General features: G+C 39.4%; 1 protein-coding gene across 2 annotated transcripts in view; it reads right to left on the bottom strand.

Annotated features, from left to right (window-relative positions):
• Positions 1 to 22005: 22005 nt before the first annotated feature.
• The window catches only part of LOC135224575 (ubiquitin carboxyl-terminal hydrolase 38-like), a 476208-nt gene continuing 472909 nt past the window's right edge, over positions 22006 to 25304 (bottom strand). For both annotated transcript variants that reach the window (XM_064263709.1, XM_064263710.1), the window contains one exon: positions 22006 to 25304. This exon is cut by the window's right edge and continues 20 nt beyond it. In XM_064263709.1, the coding sequence (XP_064119779.1) occupies positions 25064 to 25304 (241 nt within the window). In that variant the 3' untranslated portion in view covers positions 22006 to 25063.

The raw sequence follows: 25304 nt of genomic DNA, 5'->3' as shown, positions 1-25304 counted from the left end.
GAGGCCGGTACACCAGCCAAAGCTGATCTAAATGAATTTGAAGGAGTATTCATATTAACTTTCCTCTCTCAATTGTTGTCTATTTGCAGCAACACTTGCAAAAGATACCCCTGGTCTTATATATTTGTTCAGTACTATTCTTCTGGCTTCTGTAAATATAACTTTCTCAAGGACTCTAGTATATTGTACTTCTTTCTCAGAAAGGAAAGCATCACATGAGTTCGAGGATGACTGGTGTGCTTCCCCACAATGAATGCATTTTGGTTCAACATGGCAATCACCATGCTCAACTTCTCCACAATTTATACAAACTGCAGGGTTTCCTTGCAACTTGGATCTACAGGATCCAATTATATGCCCATATTCCTGATGGTAAAAACACCTCCTGGGTCTTGGCACATACTGTTTCACTTTATATCTGTACCATGCTGCTTTAACAAAATTTGGTAATTAAGAGGAATTGAAAGTTAATAACTGTGGCATAGGACACCATGCCCCATTTACTTTCTTTTTCAGTCTTTCCACCTTCAATACCCCCTGATCTTTAAGTTCATCTTGCAGTTCCTCTTCAGGATGAATCATAAGATGAGGAGCATATATAATTCCTTTGGTATGATTGAAGGTATCATGTGGTTTACATTCACTCTGAACTCTTCCCAGTAAACTCAGAGGTTGTAATTTCTCACTTTCTTCCAAAGATTTAGTATCTACCAAAAGTTTATTTCTACCATGTGGCAATATCTTAGGTTCCCTCCCACAGCATTTTACAATATCCTTATGTACTTAAAAAATATTCATAACTTTATCCTCAAAGGTGATAGTTAGATATTTATCAAATTCATTAGGTACAGACGGCCAACGAAGAACTGGCGTAGTTTCTTAATTCATTGTTCGTTATGGAAATATTGCCATATGCAGATGCCAGATTATTTACTTAACTATAAATAACATTTCCTTTCAAAGGTGCTATACTTGAAATAAATTACATTAGAGTAGAGTAGACTTATTCAACGTATTAAAGATGATTATTTTGCAAAGTAAGGAAAATATATACCATAGGTCCACGATTTCTCATTTTATTCTCAACTCTAGGTTCGTGACAGCATACCGAAGCATTTTGAAGTTGGCTTTGCTGCCGCTCGAGTCTTGACTCAACGTATCGTACTGCACTGGGGTGTTGTCATTTTGTCTCCTACAGTCGATAAACAATACATCAAGGCGTTAACATCCTTTGAAAACGATGTTTAATTAAACTAATTTTGTCCTTTGATCAATAAAATAATTTGCATGACACATTTAGTGGGCCAAAATTGGACTTCTGATTTTCACACATGATTAGCCTAGGTCTATTTTCAGCAGTATACTCTCTCAGATACATAATATAAATGAATATTTAAATCGACAATATAGATATATATTTATATATATATATATATAATATATATATATATATATATAATATATATATATATATATATATATATATATATATATATATATATATATTTATAATCTGCTTTATTTGATTATTCCCGTTATTCTTGCTTTATTAGCCATGTTCGCCTTTCTTCTTATCCTTTTCATAATTGCTCAACATAATTAACTCAGACCTAGCTATTCAAATTAAAAAAGCAATCATAAAAAAAATTAAACAAATATAATTCAGTCTTATTTTTTATCGAATTCCTTGCATATCATCCTGTTCCATTTAGACGCGTTGGAAAGCTGTGGGAGTCAAAACTGACGAATACATTAAGAAAGGCTTATTTTCATTAAAGCTCTTAGGTTGATCTTTCTGTAGCTATTCATTTCTTCTAAATATAAATTAATTAAAATTAGCTTCACATGTATACCTAGACCTACTACCATAATCATTTATTTTTTGAAGAAAACCTACCTATGCTTTAATCAAGGTTGCTCTTGACGGCTACAGGGTGTAACACGAGTGTATGCACATATTTTGGGGAATGAAAAATTAAGTTTCTTTGAACAGAAAATATTTTATAAACATGCATTTTAAGGCGTCCGTTGTCGGTATGGGGAATTTTAAAATAACCGTTATCATTACTGATGCTTTCACGCGATGGAGTTAGTAGAGAGAAGTCGGCTCGAGTTGCCTGAGATGTAGAAGAGAGCGGAGGTGGCGTATAGGACTGATGGAGGGATTAGGCCGATGTTAATAAAGTATCTCTAATAAAATGTATTCTTTAGGTTTTGAAGAAAAAAAAAATGCATGCATCATTGAAACTGTTTCCCTCCCTATTTGTGGTATTCATTGGCCACCGATAAAAAACAAAACAAAAAGAGTAAGCCTAACTGAATCTCTCATCCATCAAAGAAAACTTTGCTTATTCATTAGACTTATTCATTAGACACCTATCAAAGATTTCAAGTGTAGATTTAAAAATCTCTTCCTCTCCATCTAAATTTCATATTCACAGACACCAGTCATAAGGCGTATAAACTAGTCATGATTCCTGGTTCAGCAATGTCGTGCGATGCACTAGAATTCAAAATTCACAAATGAATGTTGCTCAGCAACGTTTACACTACTGTATTGACTTGCTCTCTTGTGGTGCTTTGAGGTGTTCCACCTCTAGGTGCATGTTCTAAATTTTCCGTTCTTTAAACAATGTGATTCATATATGTATGATTCTCTCCGGTTTATTAAGCTTTCTTGATATCTCTCCAACAGGAACTTGCACCGAATGCAGTGCAATAATTGTCTCTCGCTCATCGAGGGATGTTTCTTAAACCGATAAATGACACATTGACAGATTCCCGTGCACATAACATCAAAAGCAATAGGATTAGGTCGCCTGGTTCACACTGTTAGGATATGTTTTTTTTTTTTTTTTTTTTTATTTGATAGCATTTTGTGAGATTCCAATGTTTTCTGTGAAATTTAGCAAATGGAATACTTCAACTACCTTCAACTTAATATTGAAATGATAATTTAAGGACTATGTTTATGCGATACTACTAGTGACAGGTGTCTCCTATCTATTTGGTAATGTAATATCTATGGTTGTGATATGACGTTTTTTATCACTTCGTTTCATTCACGTCAATTTTGCTATATGGAAAATAGTTTTACACAATAACATAACATAATGTTCTAATGATATCAGTGACTGTTTTTAACATCATTACATATGATTTCTTCCATCTTTGAAAAGAAAAATTGATAAATAAGGCATGAATCGTGCGTCAGGCAAGTGAACGAAAAATTATGAAACTCTGCCAATAGTTTTTTGGCCGACAGTACACATCCTCCAGATTCTTCTGAGGATTTTCTTCCCACAAAATTCCTTCTCCCTTGATGGGGAGTATATGGTGCCAGTGTAACCACACTGGATTGAAGAGTCCTTCCCATGTCTGGTTCCATGCAATGGTCATCAGGATTTTTGGGTTTTCAGTTCCTCATAGAATGATAAATAGCAGATTCGTCTAGGTTTTCCCCATACCCACCGTGGAGCCACATTTAGAGGATGCATTCCCTTATTGGGGGCACCCTAGGGGTACAACTTAGATATACACCCCACATTCAGTATATACCTTGAGGGTTGTCAGTCCGTCAAGATCAGACCCAGCTCCGAATAAAGCGTTTGACATAAGTTTCCCCTCGCTCGACCATGTTGGGTACTCCAGTTCTACGGGTGGAGAGGCATGCCGTCCCACTCCACCCTCCTTCAACTCCGGAGAACAGTAAGAGCATGTCCAAATTCATGCCAAGGTCATCAACAAAATCCATCCAGACAGGGGATGGAGAGAAATAGGGAAAATAGGAGGAGGTGATACAGAGTACCAGGATTAGTCATGGAGTACCTACCGGGGTGAATATATCACCCCACCACCATTGCTCAATTCTTAATTGCACCACGCAAGCCCCCAAACTACAGCAAAGTTCCTGGTCACAAGGGGGGAGCAGCAGTGAAGTTCCCGACACCAACAATGATCAAGGCCCTACAGGAGTTCATTGGGATGGTGAACTACTACAGGAGGTTCATCCCAGACATCGCCTTCACCTTGTGCCCTTTGACCGAGGTCCTGAAGGGAAAGCCGAAGAAACTGTTATGGGAGGAAGCCCAGCAGCACGCCTTCAGTCTCACCAAGGCGTCCCTCAGCAAAGCTACAACCTTGACTCTTATAACTGATGACAGCAACATCGCATGCGGAGCCATCCTGGAACAGCTGATCAACGGGATTCCCATCCCGCCGACTTTCTTTAGCAGGAAGCTGAATCCCACTGAGACCCACAACAGCACCTTTGACTGCAAGCTCCTTGCTGTCTACCAAGCCGTCCGCCACTTCAAATACCTCCTGGAAGGCATTCCTTTCACTATAAGGACAGACCACCAGCCGCTGGTTCATGCTTTCATCAAGGCTGGGGACGCTTGGTGAGCAAGACAGCAATGACACCTCACGGCCATCGCTGAGTTCAGGTGTTCCATTGAATACGTCCCCGGCGGGAGGAATCCTGTAGCCAACACCATCTCGAGAGTGGAAATAGACTCTGCACAGCTCGGTGTGGACTACGAGGACCTGGCATGAGAGCAAGCTGCTGACCCAGAAGTGCCAGCATACCGCAGCGCCATCATTGCCCTCTGGTGGGAGGACATTCCCTTCGGTCCCTCTAAGTCAATGCTACTCTGCGACACCAACACCGGCCGCCCACGCCCCTTGATCCCAGCTTCCCGGCGGAAGCAGATATTCGATGTGATACAAGGCCTCTCGCATCCGTCAGCCCGCATGACAACCAGACTCCTGACAGAGAGGTTCGTGTGGCACGGCATCAAGAGGGACTCCCGGGAATGGGCCAGGACCTGCATCGTGTGTCAGAGCAGCAAGACAGGAAGGCACATCGAGGAAGGCACACTGAATTGGGAGTAGGCACCTTTCCTTATCCCAAACATAGATTCAGGCATATAAATGTGGATATTGTCAGCCTCCTTCCCCCATCCGACGGTGCCAGGTACCTCCTGATGGTGATTGACTGGTCCACCAGCCTGATGTTGGAAGGCACTCCTCTCCAGCTGGATCAGCCGCTTCAGAGTGCCAGACGATGTCACAACAGATCGAGGAATCGCTTTCACCTCAGAGCACTGGACCGCCCTAATACTCCCAATGGGGACAAAGCACCACACCACCATGGCCTACAATCCTGCTGCAAACATGCCGGCATGGTGGAGAGGACCCACCGCTCCCTTAAGGCCTCCCTGATGGCACGCTACATGGGCCCCAACTGAAAGGCACAACTATCTTGGGTCCTCCTCGGCCTCCGCAAGAACCAACAGCGAGCAGTCACCTGCGGAGAAGGTCTTCGGAGAAACTCTGACAGTGCCAGGAGAATTCTTCTTGGTTGGCAGCTGCAACAACAATGTCCCCCTGTCAAGACTCCGGCCAGCCACCCAGAAATTCATTCCCTGCCGCAAGACCTCTGACAGAAGAAAGCACTTCCGATCAAATGCCCTGGATTTCTGCGGACACGTCTTCGTCAAGAACGATGCCACCCACCCTTTCTTAACGAGACCTTACTGAGGACCATATTGCATCATCCACCGATTGGAGAAGGCATTCTGCATTGCGATCAATGGGTGCAAGAACTGGGTCTCAATAGATTGGCTGAAATCCGCCTTCATTCCTGACGAAGACGACGCCACAGAGGGACCTCGCAGGACTCCTCCCCAGGATAAAAAACTGCCGGAACCCACCAGTACACCCAAACGTCGCTGAGGCTGTAAAGCAGGTTAATAGCGCCATGAGACAAGCGCCTTAAGTCCAGAACGACTTAACCCAAACCTGATGTAACCCGGGGACTGCCTTAATTGTTGAATTACGTATGACTAGTGCTTTTGCTTTAGAGAAATGTGTAATTCACGCAGAAAAACATGACAACTAAATCCACAGCCATGACTAAATAAGAAATGCTGATATAATTTGCAATTTGTTGTAACCTTACGGAAATTATTATTATAAAGTTAAGATTTACCAGCCCAATGAGTCTAACTAGACTCTTACAGTGCTGGCCCGAAAACATTCGGAAGGAAATTATTAAAAATATATGCACATAAAATGCATGTCTACAAAGTGGGATGGGATGGAATGGTAGTTAATGAATTACAATAAATTAATGATAAATGAGGATGATTGTTAAGTGATAGATGAGGTTGGAATTAAAAATATGATTTGAACTTATAGAAGACTGAAATAAATAAAAATGTCAAAAGTCATCAATTTTATTGGGGTATTAATATGTTAAATCCTATTAATCTCTTTGAAAAATATTAATACTCTATATAAGTAAAAATTATCTGACTGATAATATTTTTGATAATGATTTATTGCCTAAACATGAATTTCTTTATTAAAAATTAGGCAATCACAAAATGAGTAACCGAGAACCAGGTGCTAAGCGCCACCACCACCAAAACCGAGATTTTCACAGAAAACGGTCCATCATAGGCATAAAATTTTTTCTCAATTTGGATTTGGCGCTTTCTGGCCCTACAATATGGTCGAAAACCCCTCAGAAGTCAATGCAAGTTTCGGCTGAAAATTTGTAGCGATCAGCGAATTAATTCTTAGAACCAAAAGGTGTCATGTCGCATAGCGTCCCTTCACCATCTGGCGATTCCCCAGGAAAGCCGTAGCCAATCACAGTGCTTCGTCAATGAGTGAGTAGGCATCTCAGCCAGTCACAGCCGCGATACGCTCTCTCGAGCCAATCAGCATGCACGAAGCATAGCGTCACGGGATACGGCAGAATGTAAACAAAACTTATGCAGTTCAGCTGGTTCACGTATTTTGTAAACATATGCTCGTGGATGTATCCTTTTTTACATTAATTTACAGCGTTTCTGCAGTGCTTTCGTGACAATGATTAGTTTTTTTTTTACATTACTTTGAACTATTTTTGGGTGCATTCACATTAATATTGTGGTTGGTTTTTATTATTTTTTTGCTTGTATGTACGTATTGGTATTTTTGGGGTATTCAGTATTTTCCCTTAAACTTTTATATTAATACTGATTTTCAGCTTTTTTTCTATGTATTTACATGAGTTGGAACTGTTTAAGGATGTATATTTCCATTGATGATGTTGTTTTATTATTTTTTATGTTCGTATGTATTTTTGGTATTTTTCAGAATTTTTTCGGTATTTTCCAATAATGGATATTAATAATGATTTTGAAATATTTTCTGTGTATTTATGTATTTCCGTTGATATTGTTGTTGCTTTTTATAATTTTTGATGTTTGTCTATATTTTTTTTTTTTTTTTTTTTGGTATTTTCCTAAAAACTTACAAATCTGACACTTACACACACAAAAAATATGGTCTTTAGCTTTAAAGTACAACAAACTCCATGTTAATACCTATTATAGTTACCAAGCTACAATATTTTTAACTTTAACTTGCAATTACTCATTTTTTTAAAAACGGCGCTTAGCACCTTCGGGTTCTCGGCTACACAAATGTGCTTGACTGTTAAAATTGTATTGCAGACATTGCAATGAGGGATGTCCCCTTGTGGAGTTATCATTAAATACTCGTGAGTTAGTCTCGTGTGGCCTATTCGTAATCTTGTTAATATTACTTCAGCTCGTTTTTCATTTTGTACTGATGTACTCAAGTTTACATTCTGCTTGATGCACTTTAATTTATTGGTGTCTGCGTCACTATCCCACAGATTTTGCCATTTTGTTTTTATGCATTGCTTCACTGTTTATATAATCTGTAGCAGGCAATTTATTGTCGAAAATTGGTGAATTTATCCCAGACTTGGCCTTTTCATTACCTTGGGTTCTAACATGGGCAGGAATCCAGCAGATTTCAATGTTAACCCCAAGTGAATATAACTTATTGATGATTTGTTTAATTTTCTTTACTAAAGGATTTTAATGTGTGATGTGTGTAACTTTTGAGAGATTCAATTGCGTTTCTTGAGTCAGAATAGATTACAAATTTGGTATGGTATTCAGTTCATTATTTGACAATTTTATCTGATTGCCAATATTGCTGTTAATTCAGCAGTAAAGACAGTTGCTTCAATTGGCAATGAATTCTGACTTATTTTGCATGATGACACTGCAACACAACTAACTCCCGCAGAAGATTTGGATCCATCAGTGTATATTGCCTTATGTGGGCCTTTACTTCGAATGTGTTCTAATGTATACTGCTTATAGCAATCTGAAGTATAATCTTGCTTTTTTGACAAATGATATAGGCTAGAACATACTTTGATTTTCTTCATCATCCAAGGAGGTGGAGAATTTGAGGGTGGGAGTATATTTACTCTTAACACCATTAGATTCCAATAACCTATTAGCTCTTATTGGAAAAGGTGGTTCGTGATTACTGATAAATATATCTTGCATAGCAAACAGTTTTTTGTGGGGGAATCAGTGGACATTATCTTTAAAGCACTTCTCATTGTTACAAGGTCATGATGTAAGGATAATGGGGGTTCGCCACTTTCACAACATACTGAAGTGTTTGGAGAAGATTTAAAGGCTACATCCACTACAAAGTCTCAAGCCTCGGGTGTGGATAGAGTCTAAGGACTTCAAGGTACTTTGTGATGCTGACCCATAAATTGGACTGCTATAATCTACTTTGGATAAAACTAGTGCTTTGTATATCATAAGTAATGTTTGTCTCTTAGCTCCCCAAGTAGTATGAGACAATTTTGTGATCAAATTTAAGGCACTATTACATTTTTACACAAAGGCTGTGTGTGCTTTCCAGTTAAGAGGAGTGTCAAACACCAAGCCTAAAAATTTTACAGTATTACTAAACTGAATGGGGCTAGCACCTAATTTAAGATCTGTCTTGATTCTGTTTCCATTTACTATTTTTGTAAAACATAATTGCTTGGGTTTTCTCTACAGAGAGCTTAAAGCCTACCGACAAAGTCCAGTTGTGGATGTTTTTGATAGCTTTATTAAGAATTCTTTGTAGATGACGAAGACTGCTTGAGGAATAATATATAGCAAAGTCATCTTACATACAAGCTATTTTGTACTTCCTGTGGTAACTGCTTTATGATGCTATTAATAGCTAGAGCAAAAAGTGTTCAACTCAAAACACTCCCTTGAGAGACTCCACAGTCTAAATTGAAGGAGTCAGAATATGCATTATTTATTCGTGCTTGAAAAGTTCTTTGATGGATAAAATTCTCGATAAAAATTGGTAAGTGCCCTCTAAAACCATTTTCGTGTAACGACTTTAAAACTGAGTATCTCCAAGTCGTATCATATGCTTTTTGGAGATGGCAACTGTAATTTGCTTACGTTCAAACCCTCTCCGTATGTAATTTTCTAGATGGGAAAGTGAATCTAAAGTAGATCTTTCAGATTGTGAGCCAAATTGAGTTGGAGACAAAGCCTTATTCTTACGGTGACACCAATTTAGTCTATAATTTACCATTTTTTCTAGCAATTTGCACAAGCAACTTGTCAGGGATAGTGGTCTTTAGTTATTTGGATTGCTTGGATCTTTCCCTGGTTTGACAACTGGTATGATTATAGCATGTTTCCATGCTTTTGGGAGCAGGTGATTTACCCATAAATGATTATAAAGCTTCAATAAGTATGTTTTTGCTAGTAAAAGAGCCAGGTTTTTTATCATCTCAAAATTTACGTTGTCTTGGCCTGGAACAGAAGAGTTACACTAGATAAGGCAAGTTAGATAAAACATATTCAAATTAGTCTTCTGTGAAAATCTGGTTTTAATATATATATCTTCGAATGTTTCAAAATTCAATGGGACAGCTTCTTCACAGGCTTTAATGGTTCGAAAGTGGTCATCTATTTTGATTATACGAAGTACTTATTGCTTCGATGTTATGCCCTAGAATATTCGTAATTGCGGTACTATTATGTACTAGTTGGCCAATATGTATTAGTGCATGTCTCTGAGATCCATTAATTTTCCTAAATATTTCCCAGACTTTACTTATTGAGGTTGTATCAGATATGCTAGATACATATTTTTTCCATGAGATTATTTTTCCTCTAATGGCTTCCCTTCTAAATCTTGCTGAGATCCGATTGTAATGAGGTTTTAGTAGACTGATTTCTATAGTAATGTCTACAAGTTTCTTGGCAGTGTTCTCAAAATTTAGAGGTCTTTTACTTAACGCACTAAATCTATTATGCAGGTTTTCTAATCTTCTACTTATAATATGTTTATCTTGTATTAGGTGGGATAGTGTGTCAGACCACCAGGGTACTGAATGTTTTTTAGGAGTAGTAGTTGAATTAGGAATAGATTTGTCAGCAGCTGTAATTACAAAGTTTGTGGAGAAGTCTACAATCTCATCATGATCTTGTACTGGTGTAAATGGAGGAATCTGGCTGGTTTTAATTTTATACTGGTCCCAGTCTGCCTTATCTACATTATATTGTGGGATAGTTGGTGTTGGGGTATGTCCCAAACAGGATATTAAAATTGGAAAATGATCACTGGTATATGGATCATTTAAAACATTCCAATCAAATCTGTCAACTATGTTAGGTGAGCAAATACTTAAGTCTATGGATGAAAAACTTCCATGGGATTTTGAAAAGTTAGTGCTAATATCTCCATCTTTTAAAATGCAAAAATTATGATTGTCAATCATATGTTCAATTTCGTTACCATGTGAATCTGTTTCATTGCAAAAGGAATCCCATAATGGACTGTGGCCATTAAAATCTCCAACCATTAAAAAATTACAACCTATATTAGGTAATACTTGAGGTAGATTTTGTAAATCATAATTACATGAAGGTTGGTTGTAAATATACAAATTAAAAGTATAGTTGTTAATATGAAGTTTAATTCCAGATAGTTGGAATTCAGAACTATTAGTCAGTATATTTTCGTAAGTAAATTGCTGTTCCAACCGAATGTGATGCTTATGTATTCTCAAGACATTTTCATTTGTATGTTGCAAGCATATTGCTATTGGTTCATATTGTTTTAATAATCTTTGAATTTCTCCTATTTATAATTGTGTTTATAAACCATTTACATTCCACTGAATAATATAAAAGTTGAATGTTATTGTGGAGGAAGGCCTCTGTCAAGCAAAACATTATTTTTGCTTACTTTTGTGGTTGCGTACTCATGTAAAGCTGCAGGTTTCATAATATTTGACTTTATGGTAATTGCTGCTTGGGACTTTTGTTTTTGTTTTATTTATTCCAATAAATGTTCTATGACTCTAGCACTCGATGAGCGAGTTTTAATAAGATGGTCTACACACATGCAATCTTCGGAGTGTTTCTCTAGATTATCCTGTTGGTTTTCTGTTTTGAATTTGATAAAATTATTAATCATATTAGTGAGGCTGCTTTTAGATGTAAGTTTCATTGTATTCAACTGAACAATGAAACATTTATTACATCCCCATAATTTATCACGAGTGGATAAGGTATTTATATTTTGAGTGATTGACTGAGTCTTGTTTGTTTTACTGAGACTAGGAGAGGAGTCTATTTCAACAGGGGCGGCTTGTTGATGAATATTGTTAGTTGGTTGGGGTTGAGGATGAGTTAAGGATTTTCCTCTTTGTCCTATTATGGGTGATGGAGTTATATGAACAATGCTGTTATTTTTTGAGAACTCATTTGTTTCAGCTTCTACATCAATTCTATCTATATTCCTTTTTAGAGGATGGGAGTCATCTTTGTTGTCAAGTTTTTTTAATTTCAGAAGGGTTCCATTTCCAGGGTCTTGCCTTTTTCCCCTTGCTTTCTGATCTGGTAGGGAATCATCAGCAATGTCTGCATTGGAAGGTACTGTCTCTATACATGAAGTATTGGCATCATGATCATCTAAGGATGATAGAGCAGCATATTTGTTTTTTATTGTTATTTCAGGTATTAGATTTCTGTTTCCTAAACAAGCATCAGATATTTGGGGAACCTTATATTTTAACATATTTTTACATGATGGATTTCTGCTTGGGTCAAGTATCCCTCTAACTTTTAACTCAAGCTTAGCTTCTCTTGCTGCCATTCCAGTTCTACTCATCAGGGAGTTTTAATTCTGTATTGTACATATAGAATGGCCATTCTTTTGACTTTGCATGATGAGCAAGTCCACAATTAGCACATTTAATATTTGAGCAATTCCATTCTGTTCTATGTTCTTATGAACCACACACTTCACATATTTCTTCATTTTGGCATTTCTTGAATGTGTGACCAATTTACAAATTTTATTGCAGTGTCTTACCGAACAATTATACAGCTGTAGGTTCCCTACGAATGGCAGACAATAGATTCAAACTTCCGCGGTGGCGCCGCCATCACTGATGTAGGTGACGTCATCTCCCTCTACTCGAGGGAGCTACAGGTACAACTGTCCAGGTAACAGCAATTCGTTCTCTGCCAGCTTCTGGTGAACATTGGTGGTCGGTGCAGACTTTTTTCTTCATTTGTTGGGAAGTATTATCTCTCCAATATCGGTGAAGTATTCAACTCCGTGTTTGTAGGATTGAAGCTGAATTTCTTTTCTGCAATTTTGTGGTATTACCATCATGTCGGACTCTAGTCCTTCAGTAGTTAGGTTTTGCGCCGGAGGTTGCAAAACTAGGTTAGTTAAATTAAGTGTAGGGGTTGTGAGTGCTCTAGGAGTCTAGAGAATCTACTTGTGATGAATGCAAGGATTGGAGTGAACAACAGTGGAAAGTTTTTGTTTCTCACTCAGGGAAGATAATTAAGGATAGGAAGAGGAAGGCGGCTCTCAGAGCTGAAAGTAAGACTAGTTTAGCTTCTGCTTCTTCTATCGAAGCACCTGCTCCTATTCCTTCACCTTCTCCTCTTATTATGTCTCCGATCTTGAGTCCTCCTACTCCTGCCCCTGTAACTCCTTTGCCAACTTCCCGTGGACTCCTGACACCATTGCCAGCCTCGAGTCTAAATTTGAAAAGAAATTTGATGTATTAGCCAATACAGTGATGCAGTTAGGTTTATCTGTAGTCTTTCATAGAAAAGACTTCTAGTGAAGTGAAAAGTGTCAGTGCAGTGCTGTTTGTCCCGATAGTTCTCCTAGACGAAAGTCCCTGTCCCGCTCCCCTGCCTCGGGGAGAAGACATACCGGAGGTCCAAGGGAGACTGATGGCGTTTGCCCACAGACAGTCGCTTCCTCCGTCGATCCTGTGGTGCGACAGCAGGATTCGACTAAACACCATTGGAAAGGTGTGTCATTCGGTAACCAGTTATCGACAGAGTCGAGTGATTTGTCGCCAGTTAGACGTCGTAAGTGGCGTGATTCTTCAGTCTCATGGCCGTTGAAGAGACATTCGACTGAAGAGGTGTTCTCTCCACCCCCTGTGAAGAGGAACAGAGAAGTAGATGTCTCTCGCCCATCGTGTAGCGTAGCTACATGAACTTCGCCTCGTATTCTTACAACAGCGACAGCCGCCTTCGACTCGGTTGTGGAGCGACCGATTCTGAGTTCGTCGAGATCTTCGACTCATCAAGCTGTCGAAACTTTTCCTTCAACTTCGCATGCGACAGATAATTCGATTGGCGCGAGACCTCCGATGGCGATCGTGTTCGACTTCAACTCAAGAAGACGAGAATCTAGTTCTGTTACATCGACAGTTGCAAGAGCTGATGATCTGGATGAAAGAAAACAAACAATGTACAAAGAACAATGAGTCGAATCAAGAACCGTCTCTGTTGCCTATCTCTTCGAAACTTTTACGCTACCTTCTCGACATGTACCCGGATTACTTCGTAGCAGCCGCTCCCAGGTCGCCTGCTTCCATCTTCCTGATGAGAAGGAAGAATTTCGATCCTCTTCTCCCGAAGCTCGTTCTTTCCAAGGCTGCTAAACATTCGCTTCGTGATATAGAAGATTGGTTGAAGGTCAAGAGAGAACTCGGGAAAGCAATTTTCGCCTATCCTCCGTCGAAGCTTATTAACCCTTAAATGCCAACTGGACGTATTTTACGTCGACATATTTTGTCTCTCTGGTGCTGACTGGACGTATTTTACGTCGACATACAATATTTTTAAAAATTCGCGGAAAAATACTCTTAGGTTTACCAGCCGAAAACTCTTGAATCACGCGCCTTGGGGGATGCTGGGAGTTCACAGATCAAGGTGTTGTTTGTTTACAATCGTTACGCAGGCGCGCAAGCGCGAATTTCTTTCTTGCCGCACTAAAAAGTACCTGTGACATATCTCGGAAATTATTTCGTCACTTTGACATAATTTTTGTACCATTTTAAATTAGCCGTTACATGGAGTATTATATATGAAAATGTGCGCATTTTTATGTAGAATACAACGAAAAAATACTCATGATTGTAGCTTTTATCAGGTTTGAGATATTTTCATATAAATAACGATAAGTGCCAAAATTTCAACCTTTGGTCAAAAAATGCCATTGTAAGCTAAAACTCTTTATATTTTAGTAATATTCAATCATTTACCTTAATTTTGCAACTAATTGGAAGTCTCTAGCACAATATTTCGATGGTGAATTTATGAAAAACTTTTTCCTTACGTCCGCGCGGTCAACTCTTCCGAAAAAATCATGCATGCGATTGTGGTAATGTTTGCACCATTTTAAAATTAGCCATTACATAAAGTTTTATATATGGAAATGTGCGCAATTTCATGCACAATACAACTAAAAACAACCCATGGTTGTAGCTTTTATCAATTTTGATCGGTCAACTTTGACTCTACCGAAATGGTCGAAAAAAAAAAACGCAATTGTAAGCTAAAAAGCTTATATTCTAGTAATATTCAATCATTCACCTTCATTATGCAACAAATTGGAAGTCTCTAGCACAATATTTCGATTTATGGTGAATTTATGAAAAAAATAACATTTTCTTTACATCCGCGCGGTAACTCTTCCGAAAAAAATCATACTGCGATTGTGGTAATGTTTGTACCATTTTAAATTAGCCGTTACATAAATTTATATATGAAAATGTGCGCAATTTCATGTAGAATACAACAAAAAAATAATTGAAGTTGTTGTAGCTTTTCTCATTTTTGAAATATTTGCATATAAATCACGATAAATAGAAAAAAACCACGTTCGGTCAGCTTTGACTCTACCGAAATGATCGAAAACGCAATTGTAAGCTAAAACTCTTACAGTCTAGTAATATTTAGTCATTTATCTTCATCTTGAAACAAATTCGAAGTCTCTAGCACAATATTTAGATTTATGGTGAATTTAAAAAAAAACTTTCCTTCCCTCCGCGCGCGGATTCTCCGCCACAAATCTCCGAAATGCGTACGTCCCATTCTTGGAATATTTGCTCCATTTCATATTAGGCATTTCATAGAGTTTTATATATGAAAATGTGCGCAATTTCATGTAGAATAAAACGTAAAATATTTGAAGGGTGTAGCTTTTCTAATTTCTGAAATAATTGCATATAAAAAAAATATATAAAAAAATTTGACATTCGGTCAACTTTAACTCGTCAGATATGGTCGAAAACTGCAATTGTAAGCTAATACTCTTACAGTGTAGTAATATTCAATCATTTGTCTTCATTTTGAAAGAAATTGGAAGTCTCTAGGACAATATTTAGATTTATTTGGTGAATTTTTTGAAAAAAATGTTTTGTTTACGTCCGCGCGTTTAACGAATTCATACATTATTTTGTGATAATATTTTCTCTGTGTTGCTTTTATTGTTTTACAATGTGTTATATACCAAAATGATCGCAATTTAGTGTACATTACAATGAAAAAAAGTAACTTGTTATTTTTAACTGTTTTGCGCACAGCGTGATTTGAATACAATTATATATGAAATTTTGTTTTTGCGCCATCATATATCGCATTATTTATATATGGTAATGATAATTTTTTTTCATTTCTGATGGGTGCATACTAAACTTCAGTCAATGACAAAAAAAGGAGCCAAAAATGAACTCTTAATCTTGAAAACTAAGCGCGCTGTGATTTTTTGAAAAAAATATTTTTTCTGCTTCCACGCTCACTCCGAAACACCTCCGGCACACGGGAGACAATTTTTATTTTACCGCTTCGGCGTTTAAGGGTTAAGAAGAGGTATAGGTTCTACGTAACCGGAGAAGCCCCCTCTATGGGAGTGTCTGCCTCCTCCCAGGGGGACTTCTCTGGTTTGGTGGATGCAAATAGGAGGTCCGCGTTTGCAGCAGCTAAAATATTCTTTACATCGCCCGAGTTGGACCATTTGGTAAAGAATATTTTCAAGATTTTAGAAATTATGAGTTTCTTGGACTGGACGATCGGAGCCCTCGCTACGAAAATAGAGGATTGCCCTACTCTTCAGGAAGACCTGATTTTGGACTGGCTTGGGGTTTTGTCATGTGCCGACAAATCAGTTCGGGATGGTTGCGATGAGCTGGCCTCTCTCTTTGCATTCGGGACTCTCAAGAAAAGACAGCTCTGGTGTTCTTTTGTTTTAAAAGGAGTCGCTTCACCTCAGAAGTCCGCCCTTTTGTTTTCTCCTCTCGACAAGGATCATCTGTTCCCCGAAAAAATAAGTGGCCAAGATTCTTTACGCACTGGAAAAGAAGTCTACTAATGACTTGCTTGCCCAGTCTTCTAAGCGGGTTAAACCCTCGACTGCGACAACTACCACCTCGGAATCACCCTTGCAGAAGAAACCCTTTCGAGGGGGTAGGTCTAAACCGTTCATCAGGCCTCGATCGAATTTACGACACCCAACCAAGTCCTCGACCAAACCCGACACAAAATCATCCAAGTGATTCTTCAATCCTTCATGCTCCAGTAGGGGGCAGATTGAGCCTTTTTTGGGAGGAATGGAGTCGCAGAGGGGCAAAGCCCTGGGTAACCCAAGTTCTCCGGTTCGGTTACTTCATTCCTTTCAAATACACTCCGCCTCTATCCAATATTCCCATCACACCCGCCTACTCTCCAGGCTCGGAGAAGTTTGTAGCCTTAACCTGAGAAATAGAGATTCTCATGCAGAAGGCTGTCATAGAGGAGATAAGCGACAGACCATCCCCAGGGTTTTACAACCATCTGTTCGTAGTCCCCAAGTCATTGGGGGGCTGGAGGCCCATACTGGATGTCAGCGCACTGAATTTGTTCGTCCAGAAGACCAAATTCAATATGGAAACAACTCGTTCAGTGTTGGAATCCCTTCGTCAAGGGGACTGGATGGTATCCCTGGATATGCAGGACGCATACTTCCACATTCTAATTCAACAGGAATCCAGGAAATACATTTGGTTTGTGTTCATGGGCAAGACCTACCAGTTTCGAGCTCTTTGCTTCGGCCTCTCGACAGCACCACAAGTATTTACGCGAGCGTTGACTCCTCTGGGAAAGTGGTTACATCTCCTGGGCATCAGTGTGTCACTCTACCTAGACGACTGGCTTCTCCGCTCCTCTTCGGAAAGTTAGTGCATGAAGGATCTCAAGAGGACTCTTTCATTAACTCACTCATTAGGTCTTCTTATAGACGAGGAGAAATCTTGGCTAATTCAGACTCGGAACATTCTGTATTTGGGGATGACTCTGAACTCTCGAGTTTTTCGGGCTTTTCTTTCACCAAAGAGAGTCCAGTCGTGTCTGGAAGTTGTACAGGACTTCCTGGACCGCAAGTCCTGTTCCGCCAACCATTGGACCAGTCTGTTAGGGACACTAGCTTTGGTGGAACAGTTTGTCAAACTCGGAAGGCTGCACAAGGCCCCTGCAATTCTTCCTGAAAGCTTCATAGTGCAGAAAGACTCAACCGGACTCGACAATATTCTCGATTTCAGACGAAATCAAGGAGGACTTAGGGTGGTGGCTTTCAAAACCAAGACTGGTAGAGGGTCTTTCACTTCGTCAGCTCCACCCAACCCTTCAGTTCTTTTCAGACGCCTCCGACGCAGGTTGGGGAGCCCTGTTGGGGAAGAACGAAACGTCGGGGGAATGGTCGGAAACGCAGCGCTCTCTTCATATCAACGTGAGGGAGCGATTAGCAGTGTTCCTGGGACTTCAGGCATTCTCTCATCTCGTGACAGGACAGGTGGTAGCAGTTCACGGAGACAACTCAACAGCACTTTCCTACATCAGGAAACAAGGGGGAACGTGCTCCTTCACCCTCTACAACCTTGCAAAAGATCTGCTTCTGTGGGCAGAAAAATTTCAGGTTACGCTGATCCCTCGATTTGTTCAAGGGAAAATGAACGTGTTGGCGGACGGACTAAGTCGCTGTCATCAAGTACTGCCGTTAGAATGGACTCTCGATGTGAAGGTCTGCCTAGACCTATGGAAACTTTAGGGAAAGCCGATGATAGATCTCTTTCCAACCTCAAGGAACAACCGCCTTCCGCTGTTTTGCTCTCCAGTCCTGGACCCTCTTGCATGGTCAGTCGATGCAATGTTACTAGACTGGTCGGGCCTGGAAGCGTATAATTTTCCCCCTTTCGGCCTAATAAGACAGGTGCTGAACAAAGTGTCATTCCACAAAAATGTTTCTCTGACACTAGTCGCTCCATTCTGGCCAAGGAAAGAATGGTTCCCAGATCTCCTCGACTTGCTCGTAGACTTCCCCAGACTTCTTCCGTTAAAGAAATGTCTACTCAGACAACCGCACTTCAAAAGATTCCACCAAGGATTATCAGCTCTGGCACTGACAGGATGCAGACTGTCAGGAGTCTCGTCCGAGCGAAAGGTTTTTCGAGACGAGCTGCAGAAGCTATCGCGAACTGCAGAAGAGATTCTTCTAACAGACTATATCAGTCTAAATGGGGAGTGTTTCGAAGGGGAGTGTTTCGAAGATGGTGTAGACAGACTAAAGTCTCTTCTTCTGAAACATCTGTGAACGAAATAGCTGATTTCCTTCTTTTCTTAAGGGACGTTAAGCGTTTAGTGCCTTCAACTATTAAGGGATACAGAGCGATGCTGGCTTCAGTCTTTAAACACAGAGGACTAGACCTATCCACGAATAGTGATTTTTCTGATCTAATTAAATCGTTCGGGACTCGATAGCCTGGAATCTCGATATAGTTCTAAAACGGCTTTCGGGTCCTCCCTTTGAACCATTACTTTCTTCGTCTATGAGGAATCTCACCAAGAAGACGTTATTTTTAGTTGCATTGGCATCAGCTAGACAAGTTAGCGAGCTACACGTGATGGAAAAAAAAGTGGGATTTTCTCAAGGTGACGCAGTTTGCTCTGTGGAACTCAATTTTCTCGCGAAAAACAAAAACCCTTCTAATCCGTGGCCACATAACTTTGTTCTCAAAAACCTGACAGACTTGATAGGCCAGGAAGAAGAAGAAAGACTCTTATGTCCCGTGCGGGCATTAAGATATTACCTCCGCAGAACAGAGTAGATTAGAGAGAGTTAATTGTAGAAGCACATTCTCAAACTAAAGACTCAGTGTTTCCTTTACTGAGAGTGAAAGCGCACGAAGTTCGAGTGGTAGCGACTTCTCTCGCTTTTCGACACAACTTGTCGCTATCCGCTATCCTGCAAAGTACCTTTTGGAGGTCTAAATCTGTTTGCTACGCATTATTTGAAAGAAATCGAGACAGTGTTTGAAGATTGTAAGTCTCTCGGTCCACTTTCGATAGCTGGCATGGTGTTGGGAGGAACGACATAGGGGGTTGCTCCCTCTGTTTCGCCTTGTACCAAGGTTGACGAGTTAAAGGGAAGTCTGGGGGTACAATGTACCTGGAGTACTCACCAGTCATTTTAGTGTTAGTTTTGGTGGGTAAAGGTTTTTATTTCGGTGTAGGTGACAGTTTTTTCATGTTGGTTATTTCTGGTCTTAGCCCAGGGCAAGGCCAATATTTTGTTGTATCTTCGCTGAGTCAGCGGTGAACACCATGACTACGAGGATCTTCCACTCCATGTGGAGGCGCCCATTGGTCATATTCCAAGCCTTCTACTATGTAAGATGAGCACCGACCAGAGGCAGTATTCTCCTGCAGTAGCTCTCTTACAAGGGAAGGTACAACAGGCACTAACAGTGCTTTTGTGTATACTTTATTTTCAAGAATCATATGTTCTTGTTGAAGTAAAACTTACATCCACAGCCCCCCATCCTTGCAATGGGTAATCAGCTGTATAATTGTTCGGTAAGACACTGCAATAAAAATGGAATTTTCATTATAAAATGAAATTTTATTGCATACTTACCAAACAATTATTAATCAAAGCCCTCCCTCCTCCCCACAGGTGGATGGCTGGGCAGAACGAATTGATGTTACCTGGACAGTTGTACCTGTAGCTCCCTCGAGTGGAGGGAGATGACGTCACCTACATCAGCGATGGCGGCGCCACTGCGGAAGTTTGAATCTATTGTCTGCCATTCGTAGGGAACCTACAGCTGTATATTTGTTCGGTAAGTATGCAATAAAATTTCATTTTATAATGAAAATTCCATTTTTTTTTTACATTGCATTAGTATTGGTATTTTAATCTATGCTGGTAAATTTGATTTTTGCTATTTTGATGGAAACTTCCTGCTTTCTTTTGCTTGGAATTTGATATAACTCCAGGTCATGAATGTTGTATCTTAATTTGAGTGATTCTAATATAATATTCTTTTCTGGCAATTCCTCCTCATTTTCAATTTGAGGTAGTACAACTGTACCCTGGATATAGTTTAGCATGTCATGGCTTTTCACCGTTACATTTACCCCTTGAATTTCTTTTATGTTCTGAAATGTTTCTGACTGGGCTTTTGTTGTGGCTTCAATCAGCCATTCATTAAATTTCAGTGCTCTGAAACTCATTTCTCTTGTTGGGTGTAAGCTTGATAATTTGTTCTCTAAAACATAGGAAGAAATTTTCCTCTCTGTTTTGAGAACAAGAAATCTGGACCAATTATCTGTCCCAAAAATATGGTCAAAATGAATTAATGTTGGGTCAGGTTTGTACATTTTTCTTTTCTTATTATTTCTTATTAATGGCTCATATGGTGTCATCGTTGTTAGGGTAGGCTTATTGTCTTGGGTGAATCCAGTAGCCAAGTCTAATTCCACGCTGGGGTCATCAACATTAGGGGCTAATAAAGAATACATATGCACGAAAGTGTTGTTTTCAGCCAGGTAGTCCTCCACCCACCATGGAGCCCAACAAGGGATGGGTGTGGAATGCCAAATTGAGAGGCCACCCTTAGAGGCTACTTCCTGGTTATACACCTGATCCCCAGCACTTAAGGCGTCATCAGTCCATCGAGATCCGACCCAGTACTGGGGACCAAGTTTAACTTAAGACTTTCCCCTCGCTTGCACATGTCAGGTACTCGAATTTTACAGGTGAGGAGGAATGCCAACCATCCCCACCCTCCATCACATTACAAGAGTTGTCACAGCCATCATCCATTAACATTTTAAGGTTATCAACTTTTGGTTCATCCTGACAGGGGAAGAGGTGAAAGACTGAAAAAAATAGAAGGTTCAAAAGAGGATCGAACTTAGTCTGGGTGCTCAGAAATGGCCTTAGTAGCATGGTTGTACCTGCCAGGGTAGAAAACTGCCCGGCTACCATCGTCCACCTCTTCCTCGCACCTCACAAGCCCCACCACCACATCAAGGTGTCGAGCCATTGGTGGGGAACCTTACGGAAAATAGGGTATAAATAAGAACACTACATTTCACTAAAATATGAAGCACATTTTATTTAAGTCCTTAAGATCAAATTGTTATATTCACATCAACAGAAATCATACAACTTAATAAATAATTAATCACAATAAAAAGACTAAACTATTAATATCAAATAATTTTAGCTTTCCTCTCCATAGTATCCAAAACTATTATCACATACACGAAAATCAAATAAAATTTGTAATTACATATGAGCTGCTGTGCTATATTTTTAATACTGAACTTGAGGAACACAAATTTCCATTATGCAGTTGCAATACAATAATGACTGGAATAGTGTAGATGCAAAAAAAAAATCCTATGCATGCCAAATTAATTTAGTAACAAAAGAACATATCAATTTACCAGATTTCAAGTACATATGCACATTGTCCATATTTTTTAAATGTCAAATTTTTAAAGTATGTCCATATTTCTGAAATGTCAAATTTTTTAAGTAATTTGTATTTTTCCTAACATACAAAGCTGAAGTCTTTACATATGGAATTTACTTTCAGAGCAAGCTTAAGCCAGCTGTTTAACCTTAAAAAAGGCAGATATTAGTAGTTTGCTAACAACAGAAGAGGAGGAATCCCTCCCATCCAGATGGTACGCATTCACTTTACCTTTTGGTCCAGGAAGCAGGATGAGGGATGGCTAGAGATAGGCCATTTATATTAATACCTCGGGTTTGTTTATTAGGAAAAAGACCAATTACAGGCAAGCCCCTGGTTACAACGGGGGTTCCGTTCTTGAGACGCATCGTAAGCCGGAACATCGTCAAAAATCCTAAGAAAACCTTACTTTTAATGCTTTGGGTGCATTGAAAACTATGTAAACTGCATTCTTACTGCATTTTTCATAAGAAAAAACCCTTCAAATATTGATTATTTTAAATTTTTGGTGTCATTTCATCTGCCAGATGAGCGCTGTAGGCGTCGTAACCCTGGAAATAATGTCTGATGAATATAATTGAGAAGCACCCTAACCTCGGAATGTGTAACCCGGGGACTGCCTATACTTTAAAAATGTCATTTGTCCTTACAAGTATACAAACCCTTGGTCTTTACATAAGGGAGACTTACTCCTTGGTGGTAGGATTCTAAGCAAATCTCTGAACTAAGAGGTAGTTTGCCCCACTTGGGGCTCTTTCCTGGTCATGTAAGATCAAAGGAAGGAGACCCATACCTCTGATCTGTTGAACATGTATGATGTTTAACTGCCAGACTTCTGCAAATCCAACGTCGAAAGCGGGGGGGCGATGAAGTAGCTCTTGAAGCTATGACACACAGCAATGAAGCACACTTACACCCAAACCGAAACATTGGCTGAATGCAGCTCTGATGATGAGTTTTCCTCCTCCAGTCACAATGTATTCTTCCACCCAATATCTCTAGATGGGGAGAAAGAAGACGGAGAAACTGATAAATCACACAATGATGAAAAAGGCAAGGGAGGCGAAAGAACTTCATTAAGGAAAGTTTCCCGGGACTTTTCATCCTTGAAAACAGTAACAAGAAGAGGGGAGGGAGTATAGAAGCCACTCCAAAGACGAAGCAAGACTTGTACACAGGAACCATAGACAGAACAGCTACTGGTCCTGGAAAAGACTTGTTAAAATTGGAAACTCTGCCTAAAGGTCCTGCAACATCAACCTCTGGTTTTTCTCATGACAAGAGAAGGGGGCTCTAGCTGGAAGGCAAGCAGAGGTCTCGTACAAGTTACAAAACCACCATACTTAGTGAGAGAACCCTCCTCCCCCTTGATGTTTCTCAATCTCTACATCATCTGAAAGACTAAAACATTACAACATTCCAAGTAACTGTGTAGTCAAAAGAAAATCTCTGCTTGTTCAGCAAGAAAACACTTCAAAACAAACAGAAAAAAAGATGTAGAATAAGGATGTTCGATATAGAATTGTGGCAAGAAACTGGCCCCTCTCATTAGGAACGCAATAGAAAAATATAACTGAGCAAACCCCAAAGCTAAGAAGACCAAGCAAGGTTTGCATCATACCAAAAGGGCAAAACCAAGTTGAAAACAATTACAAGCAGTCCCTGGTTATCAGATGAGGTTCTGTTCTGACGGTTGACGATAAGTGAAAATCGTTGATAACCAAAAACTGGCAATTTTTGGCACTTATTGGCGCCAATAACCAAAGATCGATTGGTGCCAATACTCAATTATTGGCGATATGTGGATATCTGCACATATCGGTGCCAAAAATAGCAGATTTTTGTTGCTACACAAGCACCACAAAAGTGGATTGCCATTAACTGGGGACTGCCCACATAGCATAACTGTGAATAACTGTGCAGCAAGAAAGAGCAAAACTAACAAAATGTAACAACAGAATAGAACTTGTTACATTATTTCAATACTGACAGTCCTCAGTTAATGGGGGGTTTTGTTCCTGGCTGAGTGCCACTAACCAAAAATCACTGATAATTATAGTAATAAATGACATTTAGACATTGTAAACTCCAACAAACCGCTTATCAGCGCTGATAAACCACTTACTGACAAAACACTTATTGATGCTGAAAATTGCTTACCATTGCCAAAAACCTGGTTAACGACATCGTTAGCCAAGTGCCATAAAACTTGAGCGCTGTAAACCAACAGTGCTAACAAGTGAGGGGTGCCTATAGGCAACACAGTTGACCCCTTATTCACAGGGGTTAGGTACCACAACCACTTGCAAATACCAAAATCCCCTCTTAAAATTCTTATATACTATAACTATTTTAATAGCTGGAACACCAAATACCACTCTTAAAATGCTTAAAACTGCCTATTTTTATGAATAAATAGTACATATTTTATGATAAAAATGTATTTAGTCCCAAAAATAACATTAAAATTCAGCAATCAGCTATTTTTTTCAATGAAAACGTCCGTGAATTACCAATTTTTCTGTGATTTATTGAGAAAATGTGGCACACAAAAATCCACGAATAACTGAAACCGTGATTGCTGAACCACAAATAAGCAGGGTAACTGTATATCTCGAGACAAAATTTTATTTATCTTTAAAAACAAAAAGCATAATAAAAGAAAAGAATTAAGCTGAACGGCAGGCAGTAGAAGAGATGGGTTTATCTCAGACACGGTCAATAAGTAAACTGAATGCCAACTACCAATATCCACCTTGTTTAAAGTTAACGGTTGGCTCCAGCTTGCGCTGAAGTGAATCTTATATGTAAAGACTGAGAGTTTGTAAACATGAAGGAACAAACTAAACTAGTCTTCTAATGAAAAAACAATTTACGTAATTAATGTACATCATTCAGGCTCTAGTGAGTGTGAAAAAGTCACTGACCCAGGATACTTCACACTTCGGCTGAACAAGTCGTATTGAGGCACAAAGGAGACATGAAATTTTAAGTTTCTAAGATCATATTCAGTTCAAAGATTATCGATTCTGTGGCTCATGAATTACAGCTTACAGGATACTACTAAATTCCCATATTCAAAAGATTATCTTAAAATACAACCCTGGATGGAGTATTGAATCCTCCTCCACCTGGACCACCACCACAACCTCCAGGAGGAGGAGTGCCATCATGATCAGTATCTCTTGAAAAATTAGAACTTCCTGTACTTGGAGAATGTTTACGCTGGGACTCGCGATCCTGTTCACTTCGATACTGAAGGTTATCACACTCCACTGTTTCTCTCAAGTCAAGACGAAGAGATTTCATGTCTTCAAACAGTGGGACATCA

This window comes from Macrobrachium nipponense, chromosome 12, assembly GCF_015104395.2.
Source record: "Macrobrachium nipponense isolate FS-2020 chromosome 12, ASM1510439v2, whole genome shotgun sequence".
NCBI classification, from domain to species: Eukaryota; Metazoa; Arthropoda; class Malacostraca; order Decapoda; family Palaemonidae; genus Macrobrachium; species Macrobrachium nipponense.
This window is presented reverse-complemented; position numbering and strand designations above follow the sequence as displayed.